The sequence below is a fragment of the Vulpes vulpes genome, chromosome 10 (genome assembly GCF_048418805.1).
Source record: "Vulpes vulpes isolate BD-2025 chromosome 10, VulVul3, whole genome shotgun sequence".
NCBI lineage: Eukaryota > Metazoa > Chordata > Mammalia > Carnivora > Canidae > Vulpes > Vulpes vulpes.
In genome coordinates this window covers 18,151,103-18,167,356 of record NC_132789.1, presented here as the reverse complement: position 1 = coordinate 18,167,356, position 16,254 = coordinate 18,151,103, and the positions used below count along the sequence as shown (strand labels likewise).

Below are 16,254 nucleotides of genomic sequence, written 5' to 3'. Positions count from 1 at the left end.
GGCACGGGGCTCAAGCCCTTTCCTCCTCTACAAGTGCACAATTCCACACACAGGAGCCCACACAACCCCTTAGAACTGGGGCAGTCATCACATCCACACGGGGGACACCGTCTCGAGACATAGGAGGGCGGGTGAGCATAGTTTCACACACACAGGCACGTTGTACTTCCCAGACACAAACACAACCACCTCCCCCCAGAGCAATTCTCTTACACTCACACAACGCTCTACCATGTGCTAGAATAAACAAAGTCTCTTTTTAATGATGGTGTTGACCTGAGGAATCTTCAGACAGAGGCCTGTGGCCTGAGGTGACCACCAACAGAACTGGCCCAGGTGGTGGACCTGGAGTCTCGGGGGGGACGGACCTCGAAGTGGGAGGGGAGGCCACGCCCTGTACTGCTTCTCAAAAGACTAGAAATTAGCCTGGGGGGAAAGAAACATGGTACAAAATACATTCAGCAGCCCCTGGCTGGGCCCTGGGGGTGGCCTAAATCCCACAGCTGAGGGGATCAGGGAAGAGAGCCACAGGCCCAGGCCCTAAGCCCTTCCCTCTGCGTGGCCAGGCGCCAAAGGGCAGAATGTACTAGTTATATTCCTCTTAAAAAAATATATCTCTTTACACTCGCCTTCTCCGTAGTCTCTTGGGTATTTGGAAATGAGCGTTTACCTGCACCCCAAGCCTACTGGGGGGCTGCTCCAGACAGAATAGCAAAGATCTGTGACCTATGGCTTTTGCATCTACATGGTGGCAAAGGTGCAGGTGTGGGCCGGATGCGAAGCCACTGGTATCCAAGGTGGGGGTGGGGTGGGCAAAGATGTGATCCCCAATAAGTGCTTTCTAAGACAGAGGATTAGCGACCAAGGTCCTTGAGAATCCTTTGGTTTGAGGTCTTACCACCAAGGGAGCAGGGTTTGTGTAGAAATGGAAGAACCATTCTCTTCCTTAAAGAACCATCCCAAGGGAAGCTGGCCCCACTGGACTATGACCAAGGGAATGGTCCAGGAAGGTAGTGGGGGTCTCTTTTGGTCATGGTCCAACCTGATGTGGAGCACCCCTTCTCTCTCACCCGGATAGCAAAGGACCCATTGGTAGGGGTCAGAGGGCAGTGTAAGATCAATGCATCGGGCCCCACCATGGAGAGAGGTCACTGGGGCTGTCAATCTTAGGATTTGGCATGTGGCTGGCCATCCTGGAGTTAACCGTTGGGGCTTGAGGAACCCCTGGAAGTGGGATCGAAGATGCCAAGGTCCCCTCATGGCTGCAACGGGGGAAGAAGAGCACAGAATTCTGGCCCTCGAGGTGGTCAGGCAACCAGATGGTTTCTCAGGAGCGGTGTGACCCATGGTGGTGCCAGTTAGCATACTGGGAGCACCAGTGCCTCCGCACCCCACCCAGAACGTCAGAAGCCTTTCTTCAGACAGAAGTGTCCTGAGTCCACGTTGGTGCCAGTGCCTCCCCAGGGCAGAGGAGAGAAGGGCAGGCTGTGGACGCTCAGCCCAGGAGGGGACACAGGGTCCATTTCCTTCTGCAACAGTCCCCCTAGCTCTCGAATCAAGATCCTCGACCCCAGCAGTGGGGCTGCCTGGTCTTGGGGATGCCATGAGCCCTCCCTCCCACAGGGCGGGGGTGGGTAGGGACACGGGAGAGAGAAGGGTCCATGTGGTTGCAACACCCCAAAGCAGCGGCCCCCTCCATCTCCAAGGGGGGCCGTGAGTGGGGTGGGGAGAGCCCAGGCAGGCAGTCTCTTCCCTGGAGCTTCCTCTGTCATGCAGGAAACTCACTGAAGGCCCACAGCAGCTGGGGGACTGTCCTCAAAGTGGAGAGGACAGAGGGGTGGGGGTCCCCGGCCCCTCCCCACCGCCCCCCCCCCGCCGACGCATCATCTGGGGTAGTAGTCATCAGGGACGCCCGTCAGGTTCCTCCCCTTGAGGGCCGCGTCCACCACCTTGATGTAGGCAGAGATGACCTTCTGCATGTCGGCCGTGTAGGGGTCGTACTCGAGCTTGCGGAGGCCCGAGCGCTTGAAGTTGCCGTCCTTCTGGCTCTCCACGCACAGCAGCCGGTCCTCCCTGACGGCCACGCCCAGCAGGCTGACCATGCGGCCCAGCTGCACGAACAGGTCCTGCTTCAGGTCCTCAAAGTGAACCACCAGCACCTTCTTACCGAACCTGAGCCAGTCCAGCGTGTGCGTGGCCCACCACGGGGCATAGTTCCTCACAAACTCAGGCCACTCTGCAGAGAAGAGGCAGGGCCCAGTCAGAGAGGGGAGGCACTCAAGGGGCCAGGGTCAGATGGTGGTGGGCACACAGGAAGTCAGTGACTGGCAACAACCTTCACTCCTTCGAGGCCCTGGCCTGGCCCGATTCCTCCCCACCTCCTGGCTGCTGCTTCTATCCGGAACATTCTGAGCCTTTCCTTCTCTTCAGGGAGAACAGTTAACACTTGTCGGGTGCTTACTGCATGCATGGCCCAGACTTCTCCAAAAATGCATATTACTGTATTTTTATATACATTTATATTAACCAAGTAATAGTAATACTAACCTAGTAATTCACTTCTCATGACCTGTATCATCATTTTCTTCACTTAACAGAAAAAGTGAGGCACAGAGAGGTCAAGTAATTTGCTCCAGGTCACACAGCTACTCAGGGACAGAGCCAGGATTAGAAACTGAGCAGTCTGGGTTCAGACTATCAAGCTACTCTGTGCAGTAATAGTTATTCTGCTTGGTAATGGGATCTATGCACAGGATGGTAATAGGACATTTGTATAGAGAAGTGGATAAAAGCACAGGAGGTTTGGGTGGGGGGACGGGGTAACTGAGCGATGGGCATTAAATGCACGTACCTGATATAAGTCATATGCAACTGATGGCTCATTAAATTCTACCCTGAAACGAATAATATACTGTGCTAACTTGAATTTAAATTGAAAAAATAGTGACTTGCCCAGGAACAAACAAAATCCTATAAGGGTTTTAGCATGGCACCCTGTAGGGGTTTGCTGAGTAGGGGCTCAGCAAACGTTGCCAATTGTTATTCCTGCCATTACTCTGTTCTGAGACAGGACATCGTTTTCCCAGACTCAGGCAGGAGGCCAATCTTTGGGCTTCAGCGTTCCCCCTCTAAGCCCCCTCATGTCTGTTGAAGGTCTCTCCAGTATACTGGGCTGGGGGTACAGTTTAGGTCGGATTATCTAGATCGTCATCTTTGCCTTACTGTTCTACTTTTTATCGCGTGGATTTATATTTTTGCAGTTTATTACCTTACCATGGTAAACTGGCAGGGGAATCATCACCAACATTGAGAAGGTGTGTTGGGATGCTCTGACTTGAAAGGCAGGCTACAAAAGAATGTGGGTGATTCCTTAGGGAACCCGAGAGAGAACCTCAAAGAGACACCAGCCAGCCCTGGAGCTGCTGAAATGGACAGAACAGGGAGCTGGGGAGCTGCAGTGGATGGGGAGGTGGGGTGATCACTGATGACGACGGGAAGGGAGAAAGGGATTCTGAGCCCCCGCTGGACAGTCACAGGGCAGGTGTTCTGAAATCCTGAAGCCAGACCCACTGCTTCTCACAGAAGCAACCCCACCCTGCACGGTCTAGAGGGATGTGCTTATTGAAGGAGGCTCTGTGAGTCTCCCAAGCTGGGTGACTCCTCCTTTGCTGGGTGATGGGTGCCCAAGATCTCTAATTGGGGGTCCCCTCCTTTGCTGGGTGATGGGTACCCAAGATCTCTAATTCTAAAGACTACCCTGAAAGGAAAGGGCTGCTGTTGACCCTATATTACCAGTGAGGAAATGGGAGGCTCAGAGAGGTGAGGTGACTGGCCCAAGGTCACACAGCCAGGCAGCAGCATCCAGATCAGACCTGATTCCAGGTCCTGATCTTTTCCTGGCAGCAGCAGCCTCACCCCCCTACATCCCACTGTTTTACCCCCAGCAGGGGCTCAATAAATGGTGGTTGAACTAAATTGGAATTCCCCACCGCCAAACTGTGACATGATAAAGGGCTCCTCTTTCTTTGCAGAACACATCAGACCCTGTGGCGAGGCTCCTGCTTCCCTGTGCGCCCCCAGAACACCACTGCTCCTTGCGAAACATTGATGTGGGTGACAAGGAGATCCTTCATGCTTACGGTAGATGATTTACAATGGTATCTGGCTAATTGGGCCCACACTGTTGTAATGGGTTAAGACCAGATGTATCTGAGTGATTAGAAGAACATATAGCATGTATATGTTCTGTTGTAATTTTTTTTTCAGAATCTGTGTCACCTCACCGCATTCCTGATGGCTCAGGACACCTGTTGCCTTTCTAGCAGAAGCCCAGGCGGATGAAGGCGGTACTGAGTCGCCTGGTAGCACACGGATTGGATTTTTAAGCTTGGCCATTTCTGACCAACCTCAGGTATTTGCTGGAGGGGTGAGGGTTGCAGCTTGGAGGTCATAAGGGAAAAGGAAGGGCCCGTCTGCATGGCAGTCAGGGTCCTACAGAGGGTAGCCCTAGCCTTGGGTGCAGATGGCTGCAGAGGGCACAGCCCCCTTGCTGACTGCACACCACCCTGGGATGGGAGTGTACGGTGCCTGAGTCACTTCACATTTTCTGCTCCCAAGCAGGAACTGTGCTCCCAAGAAGCTTGGAGAGTGGGGATTACCAGCAGTTTTACACACTGGGCGGTGGGGGGTGGGGGGTGGGGAGCGGGGTATGGATAAAGGAGGCTGGGAGACCTGAAGCCAGTTGTTCCAGGCCACACTGTGCTTACCCAAGACAGGATTCCAACCCAGTTTATCCAGACTGAGCCTGGCTCCTGCCTCCTGGCAAGCCCTTCCAAAGCTCCTGTTCCGATCAGCTCCAGCTCCTAGTCGAGCACTGCTCGCTTTGGGTGTTAGTCTATGACTCAGGATCTGTTCATGGCTGACTTTGGGTCCTATAGAGGGTAGGTATAGACTAGCCGCATTCACAACCCCCTTCCTGTCTCCGTTAGCTGTGGCAGCTTGGGAACTCCAGTCCGTCTCGAGACTCAGTTTATCCATTGGCAAAATGTGCTAAGACCTGCATCCTGGCCATGCAGATAGAACGGAAGCAGAGGGGCAAGGACTGCGGCAGGGGGCCCCTGGGACCCAGGTGGTGCTCACTAAATGCCAGCTGCTGTCACTAGGATTCCTGATGGTGGCACCCTGGTGTCACAAAGATGCCCATCCCCACCAAACCCAACCCTACCCCATTATCACTGGGATCAGAGCTCCCCAGGCTGCTTTGGCAGCAGCTGTTCACCTACCCCACCAATCCCTCCCTGGAAGCTCCTGAACTTCGTGGAAAAGAAGGAAAAAAAAAAAAGAAACCCTCAGAAGTCCTGATTAGCACAGGATTCCTGGTCATTGATCGCTGCCTTCAAACTGGGTCATAAAGAAGCCAAGCCACAGACCACGGAGCACGGGCACTGGTTCCACCGGAAGGGTCACACAGGTGCGCCCAGCAGGGCACCCCCCAGTCTTCATGCTCCCTCTTCTTGTCCAGAGGAACCAGGGCCTGATTAATAGCTTAACTGCGCTTAATTCCCCACGGAATCATTAAACACCGTCTGTTTCATTAAACAGATCCAGGACAATTCACCTTGTGTAATCAGATCACATAAAACTTTGCTTTGGCCCCACTCCAGGGAGATTGTAAAATTAACGTTATAGAACCAAAAATGGGGGGAGGGGAAGGTTACAAGAGCCGTGCCCCAGCTCTAAATGGAAAGAGGGCACAGGTGGGGGTGGGGGTGGAGGCACTCAACTGCTAGGGGAACTCTGCTTTTTAGGGGGTGACCTTCACACACTAAGGCAAAGCGCACATGAGGCTTCGCTTCTCTGGGAATCTTGTTCAAATGCAGATTCCTGTTCAGAGAGCCCGAGGGCAGAGATGTGCTTTTCTAAAAAATCTTCCAGCTGATGTGGAAGCCACTGCTACACAGGCCCCGCTCTGTGAGCCGTGCAAGCAGCAGGGGTTGAAAGCAGTGGTTCTTAAACTGGAGCATGCATCAGAAACATCTGGAGGGATTGGTAAAACGCAGATGGCCCGGCCGCCCTCCCAGAGTTTCTGCAGGGTCTGGGGTACGGCCAGAGGATTTGCATTTCTAACCAGTTCCCAAGTGATACTGCTGTGGCCGTGGCTGGTGCGGGCAATCTAAAGCAAGGGGCTCAAACTCCAGTGTCTACAGGGCAAACAGAGAAATGGATTTTTGGGGGAAGGCTCCCAGGGGGCCCTTCAGACCTGGGTCAGTCCTGGGAGGGGATGCAGGGAGAAGGCTCCCCATCCCATACTACTGTGGGGCCCCCGGGGCCCCTGCTAGGAGATGCAGGTGCTGGAACCTCCTCTCTCCCGTCCCCTGCAGCCTCATGGTACAGCCTGTCCCAACACCTTCCTGATCTTTGATTTTAAAGCTCCCAGCTGCCTTGAGTAAGGAAAAAGAGGCAAGGTGGCTCCTGGTGATTAGAACCACCTGAACCTGAGACCAGATGCTAAGCCAGGAGAGAAGCTGTGAATTCATCACAAAGTCAGGGACATCCCCAAGCTAAGAGACAGCCTGGTAGCTAATGTCTGGGTTCAATCCCAGTTGGGTGAAGCCTGGCCGAGGGTGGGGGCAGGGGGGCAGCTTAGCCACATAATTGCTCCCTTCCTGGGATGGTTTTCTCACCTGTGCAATGGAATGCCACCAGGACTGGCACCCTTTCTCACCTCCCCAGGGACTTAGAAGGTTTAAATGTCCTCATGAATGCACAGTGCTAGGAGCTTCCCAAGTGATTTCCCTTCCCTTTTCTCTGGGGGCAGCAGGAGGTCTGGGAGGCAGAGAGCCAGATTCTACTCCTGCCACCATGTGCCCAAATGACCTGGGAAGGTTCCCTGCCTCTCTCTGGGCCTGACTTTCCCTATTAATCCATAGAGGATTAATCAGTGGTTCTTGGTCCTACCTGCACCCTAGAAGCAGTGAGGAGCTTTAGAAAAATACCGATGCCCAGGTTCCACTGCACCAATGGTCCTGGTGCGGTAGGATTTCCCCACACCCCTCTGGGGATGCTGATACGTAGTTGGGACTGAGGACCACTGCAGTTGGTCACCCCCAGGTCCTTTCCAACTAGGCCAGAGAAGTCTCTGCTCTGGGCAGGCCTCTGCCACATGCACCTGTAGACTTCTCAGCCTGGCCCTGAGCAGTGGTCATTTTCAACTACAAATCTTCTGGGAATAAATGTCACCACCTAAGCTTCCACCCTCTGAGAGGGGGAGTAAAGCAAGGGGAGGAACAGAGGACCCCCTTGACTGAACTAGGAGCCCAGGGCACAGCTGGCCAAAGAGGCCCAAGGGTTGTGATGAATGAGGTCATTAAGTACTGGACTGCTGCATAACACCATGCTGCCAAGCTCCAGACCTCTCTGGGGTGGGGCCGGGGCTTCAAAGCAGCTTTAGGAGGGGTAAAGTGGAAAGCACCCCTCAAGGCTGAGCCTGTAGCAGCCTGGCTCCCGGAGGCTAAGGTGAAGAGAGCTCACATGTACAGAGCACTTATGGGACTGGGTGATCTTACTGATCCATCAACATTTTGTCCGATCCATTATCATAGGGCTGTGGTTAAGGGCAGGAGCAAGACTGTCTGGGGACAAACCCCAGGTCCACCACCTCCTTTTGGAAAAGCCTCTTCACCTCCCTGAATCTAGCTTGTCCCATCTATAAAACAAGGTTCATTATGGGGTTTAAAAACTCTCATTACAGTGGTGGAGATGTGGATGATAATAGATATGGGGTTCTGAGAGCCAGAGGGGTAAAAGATACTCAAGCTGATAGAAGTTGGGTCTGACTCCAGAGCTCTCACCATTATCATGGGCCACCACTCTGGAGTGAGACATTCATCCCCAAGGCTGTCATCTACTAAGTGTTGGAAATGAGTCTCAAACCCCAATTGTATAAGATTCGCTGCTTAAAAAAAAAAAAAATGCAGCTTGTTAGCCAACACTGTCACTTCCCAGGTGTGGAACCTAGCACAAGTCACTGAACCTCACATCCCAGAGTTGTTAGGGATGGGTTCATGGAAATGATGCTCTGCGAGTTCTTAGGAGCTCCTGAGTGACCTGGCCATCAGCCCCTGACCGTGGGCTGGATTCAGGTCTCCTGATTCTCAGGAGAGGGCTCTAGAAACTGTTTCCATTCATCCCATATCAATTATGTGAGGGTCTCCATCTCCATAAGGAGTCACATTTACTGGATTTGTTTGTAAAGGGTTAAAAATTCTCACAATTATGGCTCCCGTTTTATAGATGGGACAAGCTTAAGTTCAGGAAGGTAGTGGTGGAGCTGGAGTTTGAACCCAGAGAGTCTTGCCCTTGAGCCCATGCCCTGGATGGCTGCGCTATGGCATCCCAGCAGGTGCAGCTTGTGGGGTGGCGCACCACGGCAGGGGGCCCTTCTGGATCCCTGGCAGCAGACAGCACTGGCTGCTCTCCCACCTCCCCCACACCCGGGCCCACCCCTCCCCCTACCTTTGCCCTTCCAGTGGGCATGAGCCGCAAAGCCCACGTGGCCGCCGTACTTGCGGTTGAACTCTGCCATGAGTGCCTTGTAGGGGTTACGGATGAGCAGGATGGCCGCATCGAAGGCCTCAATCTCCTTCTGGCCGCTCTCGTGCGTCTTGATGCAGATGGTCCTGCCGCTGCGCCAGTGGTCCCGCTCGCCTTTGAAGCCTTCCCAAAGTGGGGGGGAGGGGTACGGGACTGTCAGTGCAAGGAGGTCAGGAGTCCAGGGCACTCCCCTGGGCCACCCAGGAATCCTCCCACGTTTATGCATTTCCCCCCAGATGTGCGGAGCACCTACTGTGCGCCAGGCACTGTGCTGAGAGGTGGGGATAAAAATCTGCAAGAATATCCACGGCTCTTGCTGTCTTTGGGAGCCAGATTATGCAGATCATGACATAAATGAACATAACAAACCCCTAGTGCTGCAGAAGAGGCATAGATTTCTTGCTCAGGTGCCCCAAGAGGCGCCTGACAGTGATGCACTGGAGGAGTCCTCTTTGCACGGAATCTACACCCCTGGGCATGGCTGCATGACTCACTTTGGCCAGTGGAATGAGGACAGAAGCGGGTCTCTATTAAAGACCCAAGGTGCATCATGTTTGTTCTTGTGTGCGCCTGCCATCACTGTGAGAAGGACATGCGCTAGAAGGCTGTTGGTCCCAGATGGTGACTCGTGGAACAGACATGGGTGCCACAGGCAGGTGCTGAGCAGCCCAGCCAGCCTAGCCAAGATCACTGATCTGCTCAGAGTCATCCAGAAAGGTTTCCTGGAGGAAGAGGTGCTTAAGCTAACTTGTGAAGGATGAGGAATTTGCTAGCCCCAGAGACGAAGGAAAGGGTGCTGGGAACAACAGATGCAAAGGTCCTGGGGTGGGCCAGAAGAAATATGTCATGTGTGTGACTGCTGAGAGCAGAAAGAAGGGAGTGTAAAGCTGGATCAGATTTCAGCAGTTGTGATGGAGTGTTCAGTACTAAGACCACAAAGATTAGGCAGCCCTGAAAAGGATTTAAGCAAAAGAAAGCGGGACATGATCGGATTTTCATTTCATCAGCTGAGGAACTGACAGAAATTGTGGGTGGCCGCAGAATGTTTCTCTGGTGCCAGTTGTGTGCTGGACACTGGCCTGAGCCTTTTATGTAATTAGGCAACTCCACGCTTTCAGTGATCCTCAGAGATTTTATGGGTAAGGAAACTGAGGCACAGATCAAAGATTTTGCCCAAGTTACAGAGTGAGTGAGAGAGCCAAGATTCAAACCAAGCTACCCAGGCTCCTGAGACTGAGTTCTTGAGCTTCTCGCTCTCACAGGAGCTAAGGCACTTGGATGGCATCTTGAAAGCCAAGTAGAAATGTTCTGGGACTGGGCCTTCAAGATGCTGGCTGTGTTTCAACTCACTGTTATTTCTTTGGGCCTCAGTTTCCTCCTCTATAAAATGGGACCATGCTGCTTTTACTTCACAGGGCTGTTTGAAAAGTCAGTGAGGCACCTAGGAGGACTTAGATCAATGGCTGCTTAACCAGAACAAGTCTTGGGGTGACACTGTGGACCAAGAAGCCACCGTGCTCACTTTTTCTCGCCTTACCCCTGTACAAAGGTTTCTGAGGCTCTACACTTTGGCTTTTAAGGTGGATTAAAATGAGGCCAATATGGTACCTACTCCTGTCCCTGGAGATCAGGTTTCAGACGGGTATAGCACCCCCCACACCCACCCCACCAGGGTCACAAGGTAGAAGAGCCAGGAATGGACTGTCATTTCCAGACCCAGATTCCATCCTGGCACTTACCAAGTGAAGCTGCAGGAACCAGTCTAGCCCTGGCTCATGCCCACAAGGAAATATTAACCCACTGCCTTTGAGGCCCATGGACCATGCCGTGTCATGCGACAATGAGGGATGGGGTCTGGAAGCTTGAGAACAAGCCTGGGACACAGATGTTTACCCACAAGGTGGCACGGGATACAATTTCATGGCATGCAATCATGCATTCCATCGGCAAAGCTCCTCATGACGCAGACAAGGAACTTCCCATCTAGGATTGTGTTTTATCTTTGTCAAAATGCATTTTGCCATGAGCATAGCAACAGAAAAACACATGCGGGGGTTACAAAGAATGCATACAGGTTCTCAGAGAAGAAAAACAGAAACCTGGCAGAGTGGTCAAACTAGTCTAAGTCAAGCTCTCAGATCACATTTCTCTCTGTTATGTGATGGAGTCAGCCTAGCATGGTGTTTATCAAGATACAAAAACAATGCACATAAGAAAAGACCTGCTCTAGATTCCAGATTTGGGTCACCTAAGAAGTTAGTTTGTAGGGTCTGCTGGAGAAGTAGGGAGGTGGAGAAGATTTAGAACAATGCCTCCCAGAGAGAGGAGTTCTATGTCTAGGAAGAAGCCTTTAAGCCACATGGGATCCACCTGCCTGTGGAACTGGGGATGGTGGCTGGAGGATCCTCCAGGGAGGGCCATCTAGGTGATTACACAGTGACCAGGGATGCAAGCACAGGGCCAGAGCGGAATTGCTGGCCTCCACTGCCAGGGGGCCCCCCTCCCCTCCTCCTGAAACAGGACCCAGCTCCTCCATTGCATCAAGGGGGATAATTTAAATCCCATTACTTTGAGGGATCATCAAACTAGCAGTTTATCTGGGGCACCCACGTGAGCCTCAGAAACTCTCAGGAGCTGGACAACAGTCCCAGGCTTTGGAGAAACAAACTTGTGGATTCAGGGCCACAAGGAGAATAAGATATACATTCTCCTTCCCCCTCATCCTCCATATGACAGTTGTCAGTGCACTTTGCAGCTAAGGAAGCCAGCATGGAAAAGGGCAGGGGCAAAACCCCCACATTTCTGCATGCCCTGGTGTCTACTGGGCAGGAACGGCCTGCTCCTCGTTCTGCACATGGACACTCTGCAGGCTGGTGGTCCTCCAGGGGTAATGGGGTTGATTTGGGGGCCGTCCTCAGAAATCCTTTCCTGTGTCAGCAGGCCCGAGAGGCTGCCTCATCAATGTCCTGGGGCATCCAGGGCCCCCAGGAGCCTAGCAGGGCCTTGGTCAACTCCAGGCAGTCAACCCAGCCCCTCCTGCCACAGAGCTGGAGCCTGCACTCGGGGCAGCAGGGTCCCTGAGATGGGGAGGGGGACAGGGCAGGAGAAGAAGGGGATCCCGAGAGAAGTAGACACAGAAACAAAATAAGGAGAAAAAGATCAGAGGCACAAGGAAGGAAAAAGCAGGAGACGAGCCAGCAAGACCAAGAAAGAGACAGACACAGATAGATGGACAAAGACCCAAGTCACGTTTTACAAAGGGCCATCGTCTCTGAGTAAGCGGCAGGCAGAGCTCAAGTGGTACAGACGCTTGGCCTCCGGGAAGGGAGAAGCCACCCATCCAGACATGCCCTCTCCTTCCCCCCTCCCTCCCTCCCTTAGCAGTCCCTTGGAGGGGCAGCCTGCTCAGGTGCGAGGAGAGAAGGTTGCAGAGGAAGTGCCAGGCAGTCCATCAGACCTAGGAGGGCCCTGGGGGTCACCCACCCAACACCAGCTTGTTACAGAGGAGGAAATCGTTTCAAGCTGGGGGTGGGGTGGAGGAGGACACCCCCCCCCCCCCACTTATCCAGCTAGTTAGTGGCAGGGATGAGGGAAGAAACCCTAAAATACTCCAAACGGCAGGAGTCCCTGGAGCATGGGCTCATCCTACAGAAACCACCACCTCTGGGCCATCATTGAGGCCCCTCACCTCCAGTCAGTGGGCTCTTGATGTCATTGTCACCCCCCCCTCCCCGTCCCCTACTTCCCACCCCATCCCTGCAGCTGAACATCCATCTGAAGCTCTGCGGCCAGAGGGGTATTTCCCTGCCTGGCCCATGGCCCCAGGATAATGGGGTTCAGGGTCTTTGCCTACCCAGCTCAGGCTGCTCCTTCCTGCATCACTGCCACAGCCCTCACCCCTCCCACGGTCCAACACGCTGCCGCCAAACCCTGTTGTTGACCAACTGCTCTGTTTCCTCCTCTGCTGCTCGTCACATCTCCACCTCTGCCTGGGGCTCCCTCCACGCCCTTCGGGTGAGTCCTGTCCACTTTGCACACCCCTGCCCCAGACCAAATCACAGAATATATAAAGCACCCACCCCGTTGCCTCCCTGGACTCATGATCCCATTGCAGACATTCAATAAAACACCCACGATGCTTAGCATGGCTAACTGTGACACGATATATTTATAACAAGGGCCATGACGCAGGAATGCCCTGGGTACAAGGAAGACAAAGCAGGAGGACACGTGAGTCTGCCAGCGACGCAGCGGAGGGGGTGTGGCCCGCGGCCTGGGGAGCAGGTTTCCAGGCAGATGGGATGGGGTAGGGGAGGATCCTGACCTCCCAGGGAGATGAAACCCATGGGCACAGGGCTAGCCTGTTCTCGAACCCAGGACCCAGCAGGGATTAAGTCCTGCATTGGGCTCCCCAGAGGGAGTGGGCTTCTCCCTCTGCCTATGTCTATGCCTCTCTCTATGGGTCTTTCATGAGCAAACAAAATCTTAAAGAAAAAAAGCTCCGCAGATAATTCTACTGTGTAGTCAAAGACCAACCCCCCGCCTTTGACTTTGCCTAATAGCTGATTGTCCCCCTTTCAGGTCATTAAAAAATAATGTATATTTTAACACTATAGCCTCATACACATGGTCTTATTACATATTTTCAAAGCTGCCATTGAGTTCAGTATTGACATCTCTGTACTATAAATGAGGAAACTGAAACTCAGAGGAGTAAATCTTGTCCAAGGTCCCATACCTGATAAGCAAACAGGTCAGTCTAAAGATTCAACCTCCTGACTTCACCTTTTGTTTTTTTCTTTTTAAAGATTTTATTTATTTATTCATGAGAGACACACGGAGACAGGCAGGGACACAGGCAGAGGGAGAAACAGGCTCCCTTCAGGGAACCTGATGTGGGACTGGATCCCCTGACCCCAGGGATCATGCCCTGAGCCAAAGGCAGACAGACACTCAACCGCTGAGCCGCCCAGGTGTCCTCCCGACTCCATCTTAAGATTCATTTTCCCTCTGTTTGAAGTTAGGAGGTTGAGTTAGAGCAGAGGTGGTAAATATCTGGCACATAGCTCACCCTTCCCCCTTTATACCCTCAACCAGGCATCACTACTAGATTAAGGCACTTTGTTTCTGAAAGACAAGAGAACCTCAGGATCCTCCTCTGGACCTCATCCTAAAACAGGGATTCACTGGAACAGACACATGAGATGAAACCACTTTGCATCCCTGGACTAACAATCCTGAGGATCCCTGTATTTGTAAATTCTAGAATTCCCTAAATAGGGTTGCTGCCCCAGCCCCAGGAAGGTTAGGATGTGGGCCAGCCATGGAATGCTTCCTGAGTCTGCTTTTCCCTGCCACTCTCCAGGACAAGCCAGAGAGATTCCAGACCGTGCCTGGGCTTCTCCAGAAACTCCCATAAAGGCTGCACAACACAGTGGTTAAGCGCGCAGATACCACTGACAGCCAGACCTGGGTTCAAATCCTGGTAGAAAAGCATGCAAAACCCCCAGCTGGGAGCCTTTTGCATATTTTGCACTTGATAAATGATCGCTTAAACCAAAACTAAAAATTAAACAATATATAGAAGTTGGGATTCTTGCTAACTCCGTCCTCCAACCTGTCTCTCTTCATCCTTTTTGACCTTCCTCCCTCCCACTTACTTCTTACCCTCAGATAGACACTCCCTGGCTCTCCCTGAGCTGGGATTCAGGGATGGCTCTCTGTCAACACCACGCTGTGCCTGGCCAGTGCCTGGCCCCCGGACCATAGTATTCACAGCCTACATTTATTGCACACTTATTCTATGCTAAGCGTATTACACATCACAACTCAACTTTCACAATGACCCCACAAAGTACATACTGTGATCTCTGATTTGTGCATGATGACACAGGATCAGAGAGCAGCAGACACTTGTTCAACGTCATGCAGCCAGGAAGGGGTCTTCATCTGGTTGGCAGACACGAAGACCCACAGCCACGGGCTGCCCACATATGGACAAAACCTCTCCCAAACAGAGCTGCTTCCCTGATAACCCCTACCATGCCTGGGAGGGGGCTTCACACCCAATGGGGATTTCACCCATGATTTTCAGCTCCCCAGTAAGAGCCCCCTGGACTTTCTTGCCTGGGTGATGGAAGTCATAACGCAGGCTTTGAAACTGGAACACACTAGGGTGTAAACCCTCAACAGCCCTTTGAAAACAATCTGTGTGACCTGGAGTAAGTTACTTCTCTCCAAGCCTCAGTGTTTGCATCTGGGAAACGGTACCACATCCTATCTCCCAGGTCTATTGTGCAGGGCTAAATAAAAATGTAGCACCTAGCAGGCAGCCAAGAAAGTTTGTCCGTGGCCATCTGAACCTACATGAAGTGCCTGGCACACAGTCAGCACTGCATAAATGCCTGCTGGGAAACCAAGCTTGGAAGTACATCCAGAGCATAGCAGTGCTCAGTAAACATCTATGAATAAGATGAAAATAAAGCACCCACACCACAGATATCATTGTCTTCAGGGCAGCTAAGACACCTGATGCATAGAAGGTGCTCAATAAATGTCCCCCAAATGAACCTAGTTTTGTCCCTCTGTATATGGCATAGAGTTGCTGGAGAGGGCCTTGCACATAGTAGGTATGCAAAGAAGGTTTATGGTGCCCTAATCAGAGATGCACATAGTAGGCGCTAGATAAGTGTCCATTACTGAACAGATGCCACTCAGGCAAGGTTTGTGGGGTATAAGCGAAGGCGGGGTGTATCAAGCACACAGTAGGTCTTCACAAACGTGCCCTGGTGAGCTGAGAGGCACATACTAGGTACTCGGGAAGGGTATTCCCATGCCCTCCCCCAGGGGATCCTCTCCACTCCCCTCCGCCTCCTCACCTTTGTTGTAGAGAGAACCGTCAAAGTAGTAGCTGCCAGTATAGAAGCCCGTGGCCAGCTCGATGAGATGGCGAGCCCACGTGTTGCCTGCGCCTGGGAAGCTGGCCAGCGCGATGAGCTGCTTGGACTTGGCTGGGAGGAACCGTCTGTCCATGCAGCGGTTGTCTGCAAAAGGCAGGACGCAGTCAGGGGCGGGGGTGGACGGAGACCCACCCCCACCACTTCCCAACCATGCGGCCCAGGGCCTGTGATGGAAGTCCTTCTGGGCCCACATCCCCGTCACAGGGTTGACACAAAGGTTATATGAGATCACAGATGAGAAGGGATGGTCACACAGTAGGGATTCTGTGAACGTCAGCTAGGAGGAAGAGTCTTCTCTCCTGCCTCAGTTTCTTCCTGGCATGGAGAATCACTCTCTCATATTACCACCCCACACCCACCTTCCTTGCCTCTATCCATTTTCCTATCTTTACTCCTTTAACTCCTTAAATTTTAACACTAACACAACAGATCTGGCAACGTACAATTACATCTTTTGAATGTGAACTTCTCATGGCAGGGCTTTTTCTCTTTTGTGCACTCATCGTCAATGTGCATTTCCCATCATGAAGAGTACCTGGACATGGGAGACTAGATGGCATCCACCTGCACGGCATCTAGTCCAGGGTTCTGACTCTGGCCTCCGAGCCCATGTGTGGCCTGGCTCTTGCCATCTCCCAGGCCCATCCCTCCCATGCACCTGTCAGCCTCTGGGGTCCCTTCATTTCCTATCCATGCTCTGCTC

The 16,254-nt window shown here is 52.7% G+C and overlaps 1 protein-coding gene across 6 annotated transcripts in view; it reads right to left on the bottom strand.

The window, feature by feature from the left end:
* Nucleotides 1-238: 238 nt before the first annotated feature.
* The window catches only part of WSCD2 (WSC domain containing 2), a 120,203-nt gene continuing 104,187 nt past the window's right edge, over nucleotides 239-16,254 (bottom strand). For all 6 annotated transcript variants that reach the window (XM_025986615.2, XM_025986613.2, XM_072723026.1 and 3 more), the window contains 3 exons: nucleotides 15,471-15,635; nucleotides 8,515-8,715; nucleotides 239-2,236 (listed from right to left, as the gene is read on the bottom strand). In XM_025986615.2, the coding sequence (XP_025842400.1) occupies nucleotides 1,884-2,236; nucleotides 8,515-8,715; nucleotides 15,471-15,635 (719 nt within the window). In that variant the 3' untranslated portion in view covers nucleotides 239-1,883. The remainder of the gene's footprint in view (nucleotides 2,237-8,514; nucleotides 8,716-15,470; nucleotides 15,636-16,254) is intronic.